Below are 18,520 nucleotides of genomic sequence, written 5' to 3'. Positions count from 1 at the left end.
TCCAGTTTAGGTTTCACCCACTAGCAAGAGGACCTTGACATTTATTATCCACAAAAACAATTGTGTTTGGTGTTTTCCATTGATCTTCACTGTCAAACTGTGTAGACATTAGTCATATCAACTGCTCTATCAATCTGAGGCTTCCATAGATAAATTGAACAAATATACTGAGTCAACATACCCAAGCCATGTTTTACATCCTTCTTCAGCCTTATACATCTAAGCTCTCTCTCAGGTGTGGGCAAGGCACTAAATTTCTGATGAAGAGTATCTTTCAAAGAAAAAAAAATCAAGACTCCAAGTTGAAATATATTAGAAACATCAATAAAACAAATTTCAAAAAAAACAAAACTACTCATTACAAATATTTTCACTATGTTTTCATTAATGAATAATTTAATTTGCTTTAGCATCATCTTGATAATTACTATAATTTTCCATTCTTTTAGGATAGCGTCCATTTAATAGAAACATGTACTATTTCAGAACTGCAGCTGTTTTCTGTGCAAAGGTCACCAGAATGGTGGTGTGTCAAAACATTTTAGAATATAATTAGGGCCAGCAATTGAGAAAGGGGGGACTTAGGGAATTTAAACACTTTTGGTCAGAATTGAAATACTTGTTCACATAGCAGTTTGATAGAATAATTAGAAGGGTTGCAGCTCCAATTATTCTGTTGAAATTGTGGCATATAATATAACAAGAAAGTATCATAAGCCAGTTAAAATATCGCTGCCAGGAACAAACACTAATGATTAGTGTTCATTTGTGAATTTGGTTTCTCCCATTTTTCTTTGTTCTCCAAATGAAGCATTTAAATATCAGTAACTAAAGGTATTTTGGTATGTTGTATCCAGTTAATTTATAATTATTTTAATTTAAATTCAATATTTACTGACTAATAAATTAAAAGTCTTCTTTCTATCACACAATCATAGCTTTCGTACAACACATTTGTGTCACCTAATCATAAGCAAATTTATTATATAGAAGTGACTAGAAACAAATTACAAGTTTGGATCCTATAATTACACAAGTCAATTTTAACAGCTGTGTGGAAAATGATGCATCATATCCCAAAAACACCCAAGTTAAGTAAGGATTTTAATAAACATGGATTATATCCAAACCTGAATACTATGGCTTTGGGAAAAAAAACTGTATTCTAAGCACAAGAGAGTAAATTTAGACAAGACAAGTTCCTGATCTTCATTGGGCCATTTGGAGTTAGCATCAAGCACAATGCAGTCTCTCCAGAGGAAAGGACAGAAAATGCAAGATAATCATTCCATCACTGCACATCTGCCGACAGCAACTTTACATCTGATGCTGCTACAGATCCTGGAACAGATTTCCTGTCAGGTCGCTTAATTTGAAAAAGAAAATGTACCGGGATCTGGAGAAGAAGCAAGAAGAGAAAAAGAAGAAATATCTTTCAAGCAGTGAAGAAACTATCTTCTGAAGGTTAGTGATGGAATAAATTATTGACCTTAAAGGGGAATGATCTCTCTACAAATTAGATACTTTGAAGAGACACATTTCATTTTATAAGGAGATCACAGAAAAATATCAGTCGTGCATTTGATGGTCAGAAAGCTATTAGTGGCCTCAAAATCAGATATGAACAGAGGATAGTTTGGTTTTCTCAATGAATGGTGAGTCACAATTAATTCGTATATGGGAAAATACAATTTCAGTACAGAAATTCATTCTCTCACAAATTTATCTGTAAAATTATTAAGCATATTGGATCCAAGTTTTAGTTTAGTTTGCAATTTAGTTCAACATTAACACAATTTAAAAGTTCCAAGAACAAATCTATTAGTTGAAAAACAAAATTAGAAATAATTCAAAATTCAATCATGCTTTCAAAATATTTTCATCAATTTGCAATATATTCCAGGTCATTATTTATATATGCTGTACCAATACATAAAGTAAAAAATAAATGCAATCATTGTAAGATATGAATTTCTCCTCTCCCTCCTTTTTCCAACCCACTTGACAAAGCAATTATGTTAGAATATCTTCTGGCTCAGCGAGCACTTACTTTTCCCATTTCACACAGTTAATTGGAAACGGCATGTAATTCCTCAATGTGCTTGTGGGAGAAAAATATCTTGCAAAAATGTTCTGGTGGGTCAACAAAAAGCAGTAACCTCAGATGATTTTTACATGTTTTTCTGGTTATAGGAAGGAGGTAGATTAATATTAATATGAACTATTAATATAAAAGGAGATCTTTGGGTTAAAAGAGATGATTTTGAAAATACTCTCTGCCATTTTCCATGCTTAAATTCACCGGGAGACAGACTGATTATTTTAGTATAAATTGTGAAAGCAAACTTTAATAGCTAAATCAAAATCAGTGAAAGAAAAATAAAAAGACTAAAACATTACCTGCAAGAAGTTTCTGTTAGGCGGCAGGAAAAGTGAGAAAAACAGAGAGAGCAATAGAAGTAGAAATACAGAAGTTTGAGAAGCTGATGTTGTACAGTCACATCAAGGCTTTAAACAGTGAAGGCACTTGTACATTGTAAACTCAGTTCGTTCAGCTGCCTACCATTGGCTGTCAAGGTAGCAGGGGTTGATGGGATCCCAGAACTGTGCATGCTAATCCCTGATAACAAAACATACAGTAATAAAAAAATACATAAAAGCTGAAAAATAGAATTCATATGATTTCATTAGCAAAATAAGTACTCTTGATTTGTGACCAATTTCTCAGAACACCTTATGCAGTTGTATAAATTTAGATTTTGAATTTATCCAAAAAAAAATTAAAATGCTAACACAATCCCTTCACTGAACAGGCACAGAAGGGGTTAAATTTCTGTCATGCACTCCCGGTTGGTGAGCTTCTCACTGGTTTCAGTAAAGTGAATAACATGCTAATTTGAAAGCATAGAGCAATTCCCCTTTCCAAGTAGTTGAACTTCTCTCTGTTGGCAGATCAGTTCAGACTGCAGCTGCCTTTACAGCAAAAATGCAGCAACAGTGCGAAGTAAATTGCTTCACATTTCTACTACTAGTGCATTGTATATGCATTCTAAGCAAAAACAGCACTCTGACCAGAGATTAATGTGCCATATAATTAATTAGCTTGGCAAAACAGACCATGAGAAATAGGAATTGGAGTAGGGCATTCAGCACTGCCATTCAAAAGGATCATATCTGATTCGACATTCATCTGCTATTCTGCACTTTCCCTTGATTCCCCTACTGATCAATAATCTCGCTCTACTTATCTATAAGCATACTCAAGCACTTGCCCCTATAGATCTCTGCAAAAAGGTATTCCAGAGACTCAACCCTTCAAAAAGAAATTCCTTAACTTAATCTTAAACTGGCACACTTTCATTCTGAGACTATGCCCTCTGGACCTAGATACTCCCCTGAAGGAAATATCCTCTCAGCATTTATTCTATCAAGCCCCTAAAGAATCCTACATGTTGAATTGAGGTCACCTCTCATTCTTCTAAACTCCACTGAGTAGAGTCTCAATGTGTCTGGCCTTTGCTTATAAGACAATCCCTCCATACCAGGGATTGTTCCATTGAGGCAACTAAAAAGTCAAGAGATTTATTATTAATTATTGTAAGTGCTATTATTTTAAGACACACAATATGATCACACTGATTACAAAAGTTAAACCATGACATATCAAGAGATCAACTTTAGAACAAGGAACTTTACTCAAAATCCTTGTGCTATAAGTGCTTTCAAGTAAAATAGAGACAATCAAATGCAGTGGAAACCATAAATAATAAGTAGTCATTTAAAATAGGGAAAGCTTTGTGAGATACATAGTGTTACTTTTACTTAAACCACAGCTGATGTTCAGTGGATAATCATGAAATTACCAGTCATTAACCACTGAACGTGGAACCATCAGAATTAACTAAACTGAGAAACCAGACTGCTATCCAACATGTGAATTTCTTTACAATCACCTTTTTTCTGTTAACGCAATAAAATAACTGCAGAAGTTCCACAGCCTTTGATAGCTGTGGACGTTAACTGTCCAAGCGTTTGGTTATACACCAAACATTTTAGTAATATGTCAAAAAAATTATTTCAGCCTAAGGCAGCTATAAAACCCTCACTTACAACTGGAATTTTTTATGGAATTCACCTTCAAAATTTATAAATTTGTATCCTACTATTTTTTGCTGAGTAACTTGTAACTCAAACAATTATGAAGTCTTATTACCACACGTCATGTACCATTGCATCTATGTCAGCTCTTTGAGAAAGCAAGCCAATTAGTCTCATTCTGCTTCCCTATTTCCACTGCCTTGCAAAATTTTGACCTTCTCAAGTATTAATCCAAAGCCCTTTTGAACATTACTCTTCAACTTGTTTCCAACATAGCATACCATCTTCCCATGCAAACATTTCTTCTCTTTATATCATGTTTCCGGCCCTGTCTCACCAATGAATACATGATTGACTTTGTCAAAACCTTCCATAATTTTACATACAACTATAAACTTTCCATAATATTCCCATAAGCATCTCTGCTATAGGGAGAGCAATACCAGTTCTATTAGTCACCATCCATAACTGAAGTCCATTAATCCTGAGCGTAAAGGAAAAATTATACCATCTTCAAGGCTTTGTCATCATCCCTGAAATCTCTGGCATTTTCTGGTAACTGGAGCAGATTGTCTCACATGATTGAAAGCTGCCTGGGAATTCAAATTAAAATGAATGAACTTTCAGATCTAAAGCTGGATAGTAAAAGGTCCCATTTTCCATGACTGAGTGCCGGGACCAGGATCTGTGATTGCCCCCGGCTGCTGTCAAGGTGTTGTAGGCAACCTGCAAACTTTATGCTCATCAGTTTCATGGTGAGAACTATAAGCTTTCCAGGCTAGAAATGCAATTTTGCTGTTCTCTTTGAAGACTGAGAAAAGACATGATGTCTGGTTAAAATTAGTAGACAGCAAATCATACAGTCCATATCCCTACTGCTCATTCCATATTCTTTACAGGTGAATGGCATGGTGGCGCAGTGGTCAGCATTGCTGCCTCACAGTGCCAAGAACCTGGGTTCCATTCCAACCTTGGGTGATTGTCTGTGTGGAGATTGCATGTCCTCCCAGTGTCTGGGTGGGTTTCCACTGGGTTCTCCAGTTTCCTCCCAAAGATATGCAGGTTAGGTAAATTGGTCATGTGGGTTTGCAGATATGGGTACGCCTGGGTGGGATGCTCTTCAAAGGTTTGGTGCAGACTCATTGGACCAAATGGCCTCTTTCTATACTGTAGGAATTCAATGACTCCTTGGGGCTCAGTCCCGGGCAGCATTATTGATTCAGTGATCCAAATCTCTAAAATGCTGAGGAGAATGCATGATATTAACAGGTCAAGTACATTACAGAAATCTGATCCCGAGATAGATGAGGAGAAGGCAAAAGTGAGGACTGCAGATGCTGGAGATTAGAGTCGAGTGTGTAGTGCTGGAAAAGCACAGCAGGTTAGGCGGCATCCGCGAAGCAGGAGAATCGATGTTTCGGGTCAAAGCCCTTTGTCAGAAATGATGAAGGACTTTTGCCTGAAACACCGACTCACCTGCTCCTTAGATGCTGCCTGACCTGCTGTGCTTTTCCAATACCACACATACATATGGAGAAACTGATCCAACACAAACAAAGAGACATTGGGAGTGCAGGTTCACAGATCTTTAAAAGGCAGAGACATAGGTAGACAGGGTAGTGAAGGTGGTGTTTGGTACACTTGCCTTTATTGGTCAGAGCATTGAGTATAGGAGTTGGGAGGGCATGTTGTGGCTGTACAAGACATTGGTTCAGTCACTTTTGGAATACTGCACTCAATTCTGGTCTCCCTACTAGAGGAAAGAGGAAGGTTTGAGCCAAAGGGAGAAGCTGAATAGGCTGGGACTATTTTCCCTGAAGCGGTGGAGGCTGAGGGGTGACTTTCTTGAAGTTTAGAAAATCATGAGGGGCATGGATAGGGTGAATACACAAGGCTTTTTCTCCAGGCCAGGGAAGTCGAAAACTAGAAGGCATAGGTTTAGGGTGAGAGAGGAAAGATTTAAAAAGGACCTAAGCGGCAATTTTTTCACGCAGAGGGTGATGCATGTATAGAATGAGTTGCCAGAGGAAATAGTGGAGGCTGGTACAATTACAACATTTAAAAGGCATCTGGATGGGTACTTGAATAGGAAGGATTTAAAGGGATATGGGCAAATGTGACTAGATTAATTTAGGATATCTGGTCGATATAGACGAGTTGGACTGAAGGGCCTCTTTCTGTCCTGTACATCTCTACAGCTCGATGTGTATATGGAATTTAATCAGATAGTTCAATCCTCTGAAGCTGGTTGGATATTCTGAGAAATCCCATTGTGCAGTTCAGCTGAAACCAAAATATCTCCCTCCTTCTAAAAGGCAGTATTGCGTCCCATTCTCTGATTCCAGTTTACCTGGGACAGATCCACTCTCGACCTCATTGAAATTGGTCCAACTCCAATGAAGGATTTTTTTTATTCTAGATTGGTCCTTGTCCTTCTTCCATAACCAACCTATACCTTAAGACACTATGATCACTGCACCATAAGACCATAAGACATAGGAACAGAAGTGAGGTCATTCAGCCCATTGAGTCTGCTCCGCCATTCAATCATGGCTGATACGTTTCTCAGCTCCATTCTCCCCATAACCCTTGATACCCTTGACAATCAAAAGCCTATCTCAGTCTTAAATATACACAATGACCTGGCCTTCACAGCAGTCTGTGGCAGTGAGTTCCATAGTTTCATGACTGTCTGGCTGAAGAAGTTTCTCCTTATCTCCATTCTAAAAAGGTCTTCCCTTTACTCTAAGGCTGTGCGCTGGGGTCCTAGCCTCTCCTATCAATGGAAACCTCTTCCCAACATTTACTCTGTCCAGGCCATTCAGTATTCTGAGCTGAAAAATGTGTTGCTGGAAAAGGGCAGCAGGTCAGGCAGCATCCAAGGAGCAGGAGAATCGACGTTTCAGGCATAAGCCCTTCTTCAGGAATGAGGTAGGTGTGCCAAGCAGGCTAAGATAAAAGGTAGGGAGGAAGGACTTGGGGCAGGGGCGTTGGGAATGTGATAGGTGGAAGGAGGTTAAGGTGAGGGTGATAGGCCGGAGAGGGGGTGGGGGCGGAGAGGTCGGGAAGAAGATTGCAGGTCAAGAGGGCGGTGCTAAGTCTGAGAGTTGGGACTGAGATAAGGATAGGGGGAGGGGAAATGAGGAAGCTGGAGAAATCTGCATTCATCCCTTGTGGTTGCAGGGTTCTTAGGCGGAAGATGAGGCGCTCTTCCTCCAGGCGTCATGTTGCCATGGTCTGGCGATGGAGGAGGCCAAGGACCTGCATGTCCTTGGCGGAGTGGGAGGGGGAGTTAAAGTGCTCAGCCACGGGCGGTTGGGTTGGTTGGTGCAGGTGTCCCAGAGGTGTTTTCTGAAACGTTCCACAAGTAGGCAGCCTGACTCCCCAATGTAGAGGAGGCCACATCGGGTGCAGCAGATGCATTAAATGATGTGTGTGGAGGTGCAGGTGAATTTGTAGTGGATATGGAAGGATCCCTTGGGTCCTTGGAGGGAAGTGAGGGGGGAGGTGTGGGCGCAAGTTTTGCATTTCTTGCGGTTGCAGGGGAAGGTGCGGAGAGTGGAGGTTGGGTTGGTGGGGGGTGTGGACCTGACGAGGGAGTTGCAGAGGGAGTGATCTTTTCGGGACGCTGATAGGAGAGGGGAGAGAAATATATCCTTGGTGGTGGGGTCTGTGTGGAGGTGGCGGAAATGACGAAGGATGATACGATGTATCTGGAGGTTGGTGGGGTGGTAGGGGAGGACCAGTGGGGTTCTGTCCTGGTGGCAAATGGAGGGGCGGGGTTCAAGTGCAGAGGAGCGGGAAGTGGAGGAGATGTGGTGGAGAGCATTGTCAATCATGTCGGAGGGGAAATTACAGTCTTGAAGGAGGCCATCTGGGTTGTTTGGTATTGGAACTGGTCGTCCTGGGAGCAGATGCTACGGAGCGAAGGAATTGGGAATATGGGATGGCGTTTTTACAGGCGGCAGGGTGGGAAGAGGTGTAATCTAGGTAGCTGTGGGAGTCAGTCGGTTTATAGTAAATGTCCGTATTGAGTCGGTCGCCCGAGATAGAAATGGAGAGGTCTAGGAAGGGGAGGGAGGAGTCTGAGACGGTCCAGGTAAATTTGAGGTCAGGGTGGAAGGTGTTAGTAAAGTGGATGAACTGTTCAACCTCCTCGTGGGAGCACGAGGTAGCGCCAATACAGTCCCAACCCTCGGACTCAGCACCGCCTTCTTGACCTGCAATCTTCTTCCCGACCTCTCCACCCCCACCCCCTCTCCGGCCTATCACCCTCACCTTAACCTCCTTCCACCTAGCGCATTCCCATCGCCCCTCCCCCAAGTCCCCCTTCCCTACCTTTTATCTTAGCCTGCTTGGCACACTTTCCTCATTCCTGAAGAAGGGCTTATGCCCGAAACGTCGATTCTCCTGCTCCTTGGATGCTGCCTGACCTGCTGCACTTTTCCAGCAACACCTTTCTCAGCTCTGATCTCTAGCATCTGCAGTCCTCACTTTCTCCTACTTCTTTCAGTATTCTGTCAGTTTCAAATAGATTTCCCCCTCATCCTTCTAAATTTCATTCAGTATAAACCCAGAGACCTCCAATGTTCCTTGCATGTTAAGCTTTTCACTCCTGTGTCCATTCTTATGAAACTCTTTTGAACACGCTCCAGGCCAGTACATCCTTCCTGAGACATGGGACCCAAAACTGCGCACAATACTCCAAATGTGGTCTGACCAGAATCTTACAGAGCCTCAGAAGTACACCCCTGCTTTTATATTCAAGTCCTCTCATATTAAATGCCATCATGGCATTTGCCTTCCTAACTACTGACTCAACCTGCAAGTTTACCTTGAGAGAATCCTGGATTAGAACTCCCAAGTCTCTTTGCACTTCAGACTTCCGACTTTTCTCCCCATTTAGAAAATAGCCTATGCCTCAATTCTTCTTAAAGTGCATGACTCCTACTTTTTCACGTTGTACTCCAACTGCCACTTTGTTGCCCATTGTCCTAACCTATCCAATTCCTTCTGCTGCCTCCCCACCTCCTCACCTCCTCAGTGCTACCTGTCCCTCTATCTACCTTTGTATCGTCTGCAAGCATAGCCAGAATGCCCTCAGTTCCTTCATCTACTTCGTTAATGCATAAAGTGAAAAGTTGCGGTCCCAACACCGATCCTTGCGGAACATCAGTGGCCACTGGCTGCCATCCTTTTATCCCCACTCTCCGCTGTCTGCCAAACAGCCAAGCTTCGATCCATGCTAGTACCTTGCCTCTAAATCCATGGACCTTTATCTTACTCAGCAGCATCCTGGACAGTACCTTGTCAAAGGCCTTCTTGAAGTCCAGTTAGATAACATCCGTTGGCTCTCCTCGGTCTAACCTGCTCAATACTTCCTCAAAGAATTCTAGCAGATTTGTCAGGCATGACCTCCCCTTGGATGGAACCATGCTGACTTTACACTACTTTATCATACACCTCCAAGTATTCAAAAATTTTCAACTTCACAATGGACTTCAAAATCTTCTCTATGACTGAGCTTAGGCTAATCGGCCTGTAATTTTCCACCTTTAGCCTTACTCCCTTTTTAAACAGGGGTGTCACATTAGCAATTTTCCAGTCCTTTGGGAGCTTCTGACTCCAGTGACTCCCAAAAGATCACCACTAACACCTCCATTTTCTCTTTAGCTATCTCCTTTAGAACTCTGGGGTGTAGTCCATATGGTCCAGGTGATTTATGCACCTTCAAGCCATTCAGTTTTCCTCGCACCTTCTCCTTAGTGATGGCTACAATACTCAGCTCTACCCTCAACTCTCTTGAATTTTTAGAATATTACTCGTATCTTCCACTGTGAAGACTGACAAGAAGTAATTATTCAGCCATTTCCTTGTTCCCCACTACTATCTCTCCAGTATCATTTTCCAGTGGTCCACTGTCCACTTCTGCCTCTCTTTGCCCTTTATCTAAAGAAACGCTTACAGTCTTACTGGCTAGCTTACGCTCATATTTAATCTTCTCCCTCCTTATTTCTTTCTTCATTGCCTTCGGTTGGTCTTTGTAAGCTTCCCATTGCCCTTTGCCACATTATATGCTTTCTCTTTTGCTTTTATGCTACCCCCGACTTCCCTAGTCAGCCATGGTTGCCTCATCCTCCCTCTACAATGCTGCCTTTTCCGAAGGATGTATTTTTGCTGTCTTCTGAATTACTCCTAGAAACTCCTGCCATTGTTTTCCTGATAACTGATTTTCTTCACAGAGCTTATACCTTTCCACTTAACACTAGGAAGGACTATAATGTTAACATTTAAGTTCATTTCTTTATTTTTCTACTTATACTAAGAACAACTGTAATGCTTCACTTTTAACTTAGTTTCTTTATCGGACTACAGAGGAACCTCGATTATCCGGCATTCAATTATTCGAAGATCGGATTATCCGGCAAGATCGTAAGGTCCCTATGTTTGGCTAAACTATGTTATCCAACATTCGATTATCCGGAATTCGTTAACCGAATGAAATACTCCCCGCCTGTGTCCTTCGGATAATAGATGTTCCTCTGCACTTGGTACTTAAATTTTGTACCTCGGCACTTTGTACCTAAGATGGCACCATGAAAGGCGGCACTGTACAGTTTTCATTGTACTCCTATACTTGAGTACACATGACAATAAAGCTTGGATCAAACATAATGATCAAGAAACTCTGCTAAACACATTTCAGAAACTCTTCCGTGCTCCTTACATTCCTACTATTAGAGAATAAATTAGGATAGTTGAGGATCTTTATCATCATCATTCTTTGGCTCTTGCACTTTCCTGTAATTTCACTCCTAATTTGCTCCTTCATATCTTTCTCACTAGTGAGTAGCCTCAATAGTACCTCTATCATTTCTTGATTCTAACCAAATAGATTCTGTGCTTGACCTATCCAAGCTATCGTCTCTCTCCAGTACTGCCATATTCTCTTTTATCAATGTTGCCAACCTTCCTTATTTCTATCCTTCCTTCCTAGACACCTTTTATCCAGGAATATTTAGTATCTGGTCTGATACATTGATAAACTAAGTTTTCATTGTTACCAGGTCATTATATTTTCATGTGGTTGTGTGCCTGCTGAAAACTTATCTTACTCATTGCATTTGGTATGTTTACACGCATGTACTGTAAACCTATTTTAATCTTTACTGTACTCCCACTTGATCTAATCTACCAATGTCTTACTATTTCTTGCTCCAGTACCAACTATGTGTTTTTAAAAAAAAAAATCCTTTGTGTTACTTTCTAATGCCACATCTTGGTGACCAACTCCTTGACAAATTAGTGTAAAATCTCTCAAACAGCACTAGCAAAACCTCCACAAACGATATGGAGTTGTACTCAGGTACAAACTTTCCAGACTGCAAAAGGCTTCGTGCCCCTCAGAACCAGTCCCAATGAGACCTATAACTCCCGAACAAATCAATGCAAGTTATGTTAAAATATAAATATTCAGGAGGAAACCCATTTGGGGTAGAAATACACAGCAACACTAAAGTATGAACTGTGTGTTACAAAACAAATTTCCTCACTATAGTGCATATATAAATAAAATTAGCTCCTCTTTGATGTGTACTGTGTCTGACCTATTGCATATGCCTGGTTGGAGTCTTCAGTTGATGAAGAGTCGGACCCAGGATTTCTTCGGGCAGGGCTTCTGTGCAAGACAGCTTGAGACTTCTTTGGATTGATGACACTTGAAAATGACCATAAAATAAAAGCAATCAAACAATGATGTAAACTAAATTCTAGACTTAAAATATCTGACAGCAAGGTGAACCATACAAGACCTACTTTGGTAAACAACTTGCAATTGTTCACTTTTCACAATATTTAGTTAATATTCATTAATTTGCACCCAAGCATTAAAAGCAAATCAATATTCCAGTATGAAGACGCACAAACATACTTTAATAGTGAACTTTCATAAAAATAGCATTCACTAATAGGGAAGAAGGAATTACATCGATCTTAAGTTTTCTTATGATGGGAAGGAGGAAGAGGAGATCATGTGATTAAATAGTCAATGCCTTTCTGAAAGAAGCAAATCCATTTTTTAAACCTTTTTAACAGTGATTACATTTAAAATTCAAAATCTAATGTTAACAAGCATGCAGTATCATCCTGATAAAGTCGTAGTGGCAGCATGTTCCTTGAAATACTCCATTATTTTTGTGAAATTTTTCCAACATGATGAGGGAATGATGTTTTTGTCCCAGTAACAAAGGCTAAAGAAGCATTTGGAAGCCATGGGATTCCCAAGACCTTGCTTGGGAGATCTTACCCTTCTTGGCATCAGGAGACTATTATTTAGATAAATCTGATGGATTGCTGCAGTTCATGCAGTAGGTTGGACATACTGCAGCCAGTGTGCGGAGGAGTGTGTGGGCTTACAGCAATCCAATGACATCACTCTACTCAGTCATGTTTGATCAAGCCACGAACTTCCAAACACATATCCACCCCACTATGTAACAAATGAAAACCCCATTAAAGCAATAGTAGCAAAATGGACAGAAAAGAGACACCAGTGGTAAGTGATAGTTTGTTAAAATTAAGAGGATTGATGTTTCCCAGGGTTCAATGTGAGGACCATGCTGCTTTTGATATTACATTAACATCTTCAACTTGGCATAAATCAGGGTACAGGGCATGATTGCGAAATCTGAACTGACACAGCTCTGAAATACAGCAGACAGTAAGTAGGATAGTATTAGACTTCAATGAACAGACAGACACACAACAGATGAAATTCAAAGCAGAAAATTACAAGGTGATACATTTTGGCAGCAAATGTGAGGAGAGGTATTAGAAGCAAAAGCGTATACTTTTAATTCGAGGATGTAAGAAGCAAGATATCTGGCTCTATTTATGCACAAATTTCTGAAAAGAGACAGGACAGGTCAACAAAGTAATAACTGCGGTATAGTGACTCAGTGGTCACAGTGTCAGGGATCCGGGTTTAATTCCAGCCTCGGGCAATTGTCTGTGTGGAGTTTGCACTTTCTCCCAGTGTCTGCACGGATTTCCTCTGGATGCTCGGTTTCCTCCCATAGTCCAAAGGTGTACAGGTTATAAGTGGATTGGACATGTTAAATTGCCCATTGTGTCCAAGGGTGTGTAGGTTAGGTGAATCAGCAATGGAATTTGCAGGGTTACAGGGATAAGGTGGGTGTGGGCGATCTGTGGGGTGCTGTTCGAAGGGTTGATGTGGACTTGAAGGGCTGAATAGCCTGCTTCCACACTGAAGGGATTCTATCCTTTTAAAGCATCTGTGTTTTATAACTGGTAGCTTTTGGCTCGGAAGTAAGGAAGTGGTGCTACTTTGGCATACTGTCCTCATTTCTGGGTACTACATTTTAAGAAGAAGTTGAACTCTTTGGAGTGGCTATAAAACAGTTTTACCAGAACGGTTCCAGGGATGAGAGGTTACAGTCATGTAGCCAGACTGCAGAAGTTGATTATCAGTGAGCAAGAAATCAGATGGATATTTAGTAAAGCTATTTAACTATCACTTTGGATTTAGATGCAGTACATGTGATACTACAGACGAGATAATTGTTTCCCTCAGATAGTTAACACAGGGTCAACGAGTTGCACAACCTCTTGCTGTGTCATAACCGTTCTACCATTGTTCTCTGATTTTATGATAAACCGAAACTGTTTCAATAGATAGAACTGGATAAATACTTCAAGGAAAAAGAAATTGCAGGGATATGGAGAAACAGTGGGGGATTAGGACTAAATATTCTTTAAACAATCTAATGTAGATTCAAATAGCGGAAAGGTCACTTTCTCTGCTGTATTGTTCTACAACTCTGTCTGGGATTGATTTTCATTCCTTCCAATGTTTGCAGCTGTGTCCAGCAGATAATCAAGCTTTCCACCTCTTGAGCTTTTTAGAAAGATAGGATATTGGGTTGGAGTGGAGGTTGGGTAGGTAAGGAGCCAGCATTTCTGCCTTGTTTCTTTTTAAGCTACAGTCTGCATGTAATCACATGGTAAATGGGAAAGTGACAGAGCATTAAAGAGTGCACAATTCCAGTTATGATGTCAGGAACCACATTCTGCTGACAAAATCTCATCCATGTTCTTCTTTTCAAGATCTCTGCCCAAAGGCAGGTCCTGGGCAGTTACTTGGCCAAACATGGCTAAGTACCATAATTTTATTTTACTAAATGAGGGCAAAAAAGTAGCCTCTCCCTCTCTCATGAGAAAAAATTTGCAAAATTCAAACTGTTAATCTGAGCCACATCTTTCCAAATGAAATAACTGGATCCTAGAGCATGGGATACCACTAACTTACATACAAAAATTAATTTTAAAATTAAAATGGTAAACATAATAAAGCTATACATTCATCCTCAAATGTTAAGAGGAGATAGTGGAGGTCCTGACCACAATACTTCAAGCATAACCAGACACAGAAGGTGTCCCAGAGGATTTTAAAAAGGAATAATTGGACAAAGTAGGTAGCAAAAGGATAACGAGTCTAACATCAGAAATAGACAAACTTTTAGAGGCCATAGACTTGATAATTAACTCTAGGATGATGGGCTGAAGAAATGTTAAAAACAGATGAACACAAAATTCCTTTCCCAAATATTGCCACCATATGCAATCACTGCCATTTTATGATTTTGTGTTTGGTTGTTGCAATGGTCCTGCCATCAAGAGATGAGACACTTAATTAAAACCTATTAATTATGTTCTCATAATGTAATGGGAGTTTGATTTAGATTCAATAGCTGCTATTTGAGTTTCACTGGACTTGGGAAATATGACTAGCTTAATAAAACAAATCTTTCTTACAACATGCCTCCTTTGTCAAAAATAGTCCATCCAGCCTCTAAATTAACACCATCTCCTTAACTGTAGCCTGTCTCTCACCCTATCACGATCAGTGGGCCTTACTCTCCTAAATTCCAAGCTGTAATTCCCTCCTTAAGTAGTTTCTTACTCACACTCAACCCTAAGTCCAATTCATTCATCATGCCCATGTTCACTGACCTACACCATCTCCTATCCTGCCAAGGCCTCTGATTTGAAGTTATCTTTGTACATCAATATCCTTGGCCTTGCTCCTCTCCAAGTCTGTACATCCATTTGCTTCCATTCTCCCTGCATCCAATTCTGGACTCGCAAGCATCTCCTTCCTTTGCACCATCACTGGTTGTACCTTGAACCATCAACATTCCACATTCAGTAGAATATGGGCCATTAGTCAAACCATACCTGGAATATGGTGTACAGATTTAGACTCTTTCATACGGAAGGGTACATTTGCAGCAGAAAGAATGCAATGAAAGTTGATTTGTCTGATCCCAGAGGTGAAAGAATTAACTTAAAGGTGAGATCAAGTAGATCAAGCCCATATTTCTTTGAATTTAGAATGGTTGTAAACTTTTAGATTCCTCTATTCCAGATCTGCGGGTGGGTGCTCAGTTGTTGAGTTTAGTCAAGAAAAAGATTAATGTACTTGGAAACTAAGGAAATTAATGAGGAAGAGAAAGTGGAGTTGAGCTAGAAGATCTACTTTGACCTTAGTAAATAGTGGAGTGGGTTTAAAGAGCTTACCTTTGCTTCTTTACCCAAGTTACCTTCCAGCCCAACTTCTTTTCCTCTCTCGTACACATGCTTTTACTCTCACAATGGCCTCATTATGAACCCTCCTGGGTCTCATGCATCACAGAGATAGTGCTAAACCAATACACATCAGTGTAGACACAAGGGTAACATGACCAGTACAGACCTCTGCACATGTCCAGCTGTAGGTTATATGCTTAACCTGTGAGTATTTGTGTTTAATACCCACAGGCTGTACCTCATAAAGTACACAAGTATCTCGATGTGTTACTTGTTAAATTTATCTAACATTAGAAAGGGGTTAACTGTCCATCTTTTGCAATAATAAAGTTCCCAGAGCTTAATTAGCTGCATGTGCACAAATTTGCATTTTCCCAATTTAGAAAGGTTCGAAGTAGATGTCATCACTGTAACGTCACACTCGTAACCCCTCAAACCTGAACTCCTTTGAAAACTTTACTTTCAGAATGACCTCAATCACATAAAGAAGCTACATAGGAAAGTCACAAAAACATAAGCCATTAGCTATATGGAAATTTCAGAAAAACTGGGATTATTTACATTATAGCAGAATAGGTAAAGAGCATATTTGACAGGGTTTTCAAAATTATGAACAGGGTTTAAAGGTTGTAATCCAGATTGATCAGTCAGTGCCAAGCATTAAGTAGCAAAGGTTATAGAAATTGGGAAATTTGGGATCTTGAAAATTCTCATCGATCAACAGTTTCAGAATTATGGCTTCCTACTTTGAGTCCTGAGTTAGGTGCAAGTGCTCCAAGTGATGGATTACAGTAGCAACTGACCGACTGACAACATTCAAATAACTATGCCATAAGTGGTGAAAGAAAACCATAATCTCCCTTTTCATTATCTGATTAAAAATGGCAGCGGTTGACTCTGGAAGTTGAAAAAAATGAGATGTGCAGGTCATTATATAGACAAGCCCCGATGATTTCAGCATAAAATAAAATTAACCAATCAAGATTCAGCAGAATTTCAGGATATACAAGAGATTCATAAAAAGATTCAGGGTGTACAAGAGATTCAAAAAAGATTAAGGACACATATGTGCAGAAGTGATTTAAAAAAAAGTGAACATTCAATGAGGGAAGATAAAGTGATAGACTCAAATGCATTCCTGTAAAGATCGAAGTGACTGCAGAACTGTTTAGCAAGTACAATGATAATGTGATGTCAGCTATAAATTAGAAAGATATAAAGTCTTCTCAGAAGAGGGACTGTAATTTTTTTTTGCTATTTACTGCTCTAATTTGTTTTTAGGAATAAGGGAGATAATGGACATTCCCCTTTTCAATGCCTAGTCTGAGACTGTGACAAATATTTCCAGACTCCTCCAACCAGAGGAAACAATCCTCCCAGTATTTACCTGATCAAGCCCCTTATGAATTATAAATGTTTCAGTTCAAGCACCTTTCATTCTTCTAAATGCATACTTCCTTAATATATTTATATACACATATCTAGAAAGTATGCACAAGTGCATATACTTTTCTGTGTGCAATTAATGTTGGAGCAACCAAAGAAAAGCAACAAGTGTACTTTTGTCAGAGGAGCCCAGATTCAGAGACTTAATTTAAAGAAATCAAAATTGGTTAGGTAGGTAATTATTTTTCTTATTGAACTCCTGGATAATTGCAGTAAAAATTTTCAGAGTTCTATTTAATGCCAAAACATTATCTCAAACTGCAGCTTTGTTCCATCATGGTGTTTGCCTAGAGTATTAAAACATGCAATCCACATAACATTTGATGAGAGGACTTAACAAGAGCTAATAGATTCTCGAAAGATAAACAAAAATGATAACACACTCTGTCTTGGCATTTATTTCTCCCATAATGCTCTACAGCAACATAGGGCATTATTTTTTATGTTACTGTATTGCTTGAAAGCAACTTTTTTTTTAATTATGCATGAAGACAATGACATTATGGGGCTGCAAGCTCAGACCCATAATTTCGGATTTTCACACCTTTGGTCAATTGTTTCTGATATTACAAACTAATTTCATTGTTAAAAGCATTCCACATAATATAAAGATAACTCACAAGAGGTAAAAGAACATACCTGTTTTTAATTCGTCGCTCACTTCCCACTACAGACTCAGTATCTGATCGATGGCATGAATGTTTTACTTTGCGTTCAGTGTCCCCTTCCAGGAGATTTGAAGAACGAAACAACTGATAGCTAAAGTTGGGCGTACTTCTTCGTTTTGACTCGGAAACTTGTCGAAGATCATAGGAAGATTTGCTGAGGATTGGGGGATGTTGGTCCCATAAAGTACGATATATCTTGTCTTTTGAGATGTCGTATAAGGGCTGGTTCAATGCTGCCTCCGACCTAGACATGCGTTTTAGGAGTTCAGAGCGCACTAAGTGCGACTGATCAGTTAATCTGCTGTGTGCACTGGCGGCAAGACTAATACTACTATTCACCCTGCCCATGGAGAATAAACCTGCAGAATCGCCATTGTAGTTCAGGTTGCTGACAGACAAACTTTCTAAAAAGAAGCACAGGTGGAGAAAAAAAGAAGGAATTCAGTAAGCACATTGTTATTACTGTCTTCCTAAGCTCCTCTTCCTCTCAAGTTCCAACTCCATACTATACCCAGCAAAATAAGTGCACTGGACAAATCAGAAGTGATACTTCTAATGTTTATTTTTCCGTATGAGAAAGGCTTAGTTTTTTAGTTGAGACTGGGAATCAACCTAAGGAGAATTGCAGTTATAAACATACATCTAGTCTCTCATTGGTATGTTGAAGGTGTCACATATTGCAATATCACACAAAGCATGCT

General features: G+C 39.8%; 1 protein-coding gene across 9 annotated transcripts in view; it reads right to left on the bottom strand.

Moving 5' to 3' along the window:
- Positions 1-18,520, bottom strand: part of ptpn13 (protein tyrosine phosphatase non-receptor type 13) — a 265,404-nt gene that overhangs the window by 122,111 nt on the left and 124,773 nt on the right. For 7 of the 9 annotated variants that reach the window (XM_072547657.1, XM_072547747.1, XM_072547874.1 and 4 more), the window contains exons 18-21: positions 17,791-18,223; positions 11,706-11,815; positions 2,564-2,620; positions 182-271 (exon numbers count right to left, since the gene is read on the bottom strand). In XM_072547657.1, the coding sequence (XP_072403758.1) occupies positions 182-271; positions 2,564-2,620; positions 11,706-11,815; positions 17,791-18,223 (690 nt within the window). The remainder of the gene's footprint in view (positions 1-181; positions 272-2,563; positions 2,621-11,705; positions 11,816-17,790; positions 18,224-18,520) is intronic. The other 2 variants (XM_072547564.1, XM_072548028.1) reach the window with 1 other exon arrangement.

This window comes from Chiloscyllium punctatum, chromosome 1 (assembly GCF_047496795.1).
Source record: "Chiloscyllium punctatum isolate Juve2018m chromosome 1, sChiPun1.3, whole genome shotgun sequence".
NCBI lineage: Eukaryota > Metazoa > Chordata > Chondrichthyes > Orectolobiformes > Hemiscylliidae > Chiloscyllium > Chiloscyllium punctatum.
Note: the sequence above shows the minus strand (reverse complement) of the source record. Positions and strands in the feature narration are given on the sequence as shown.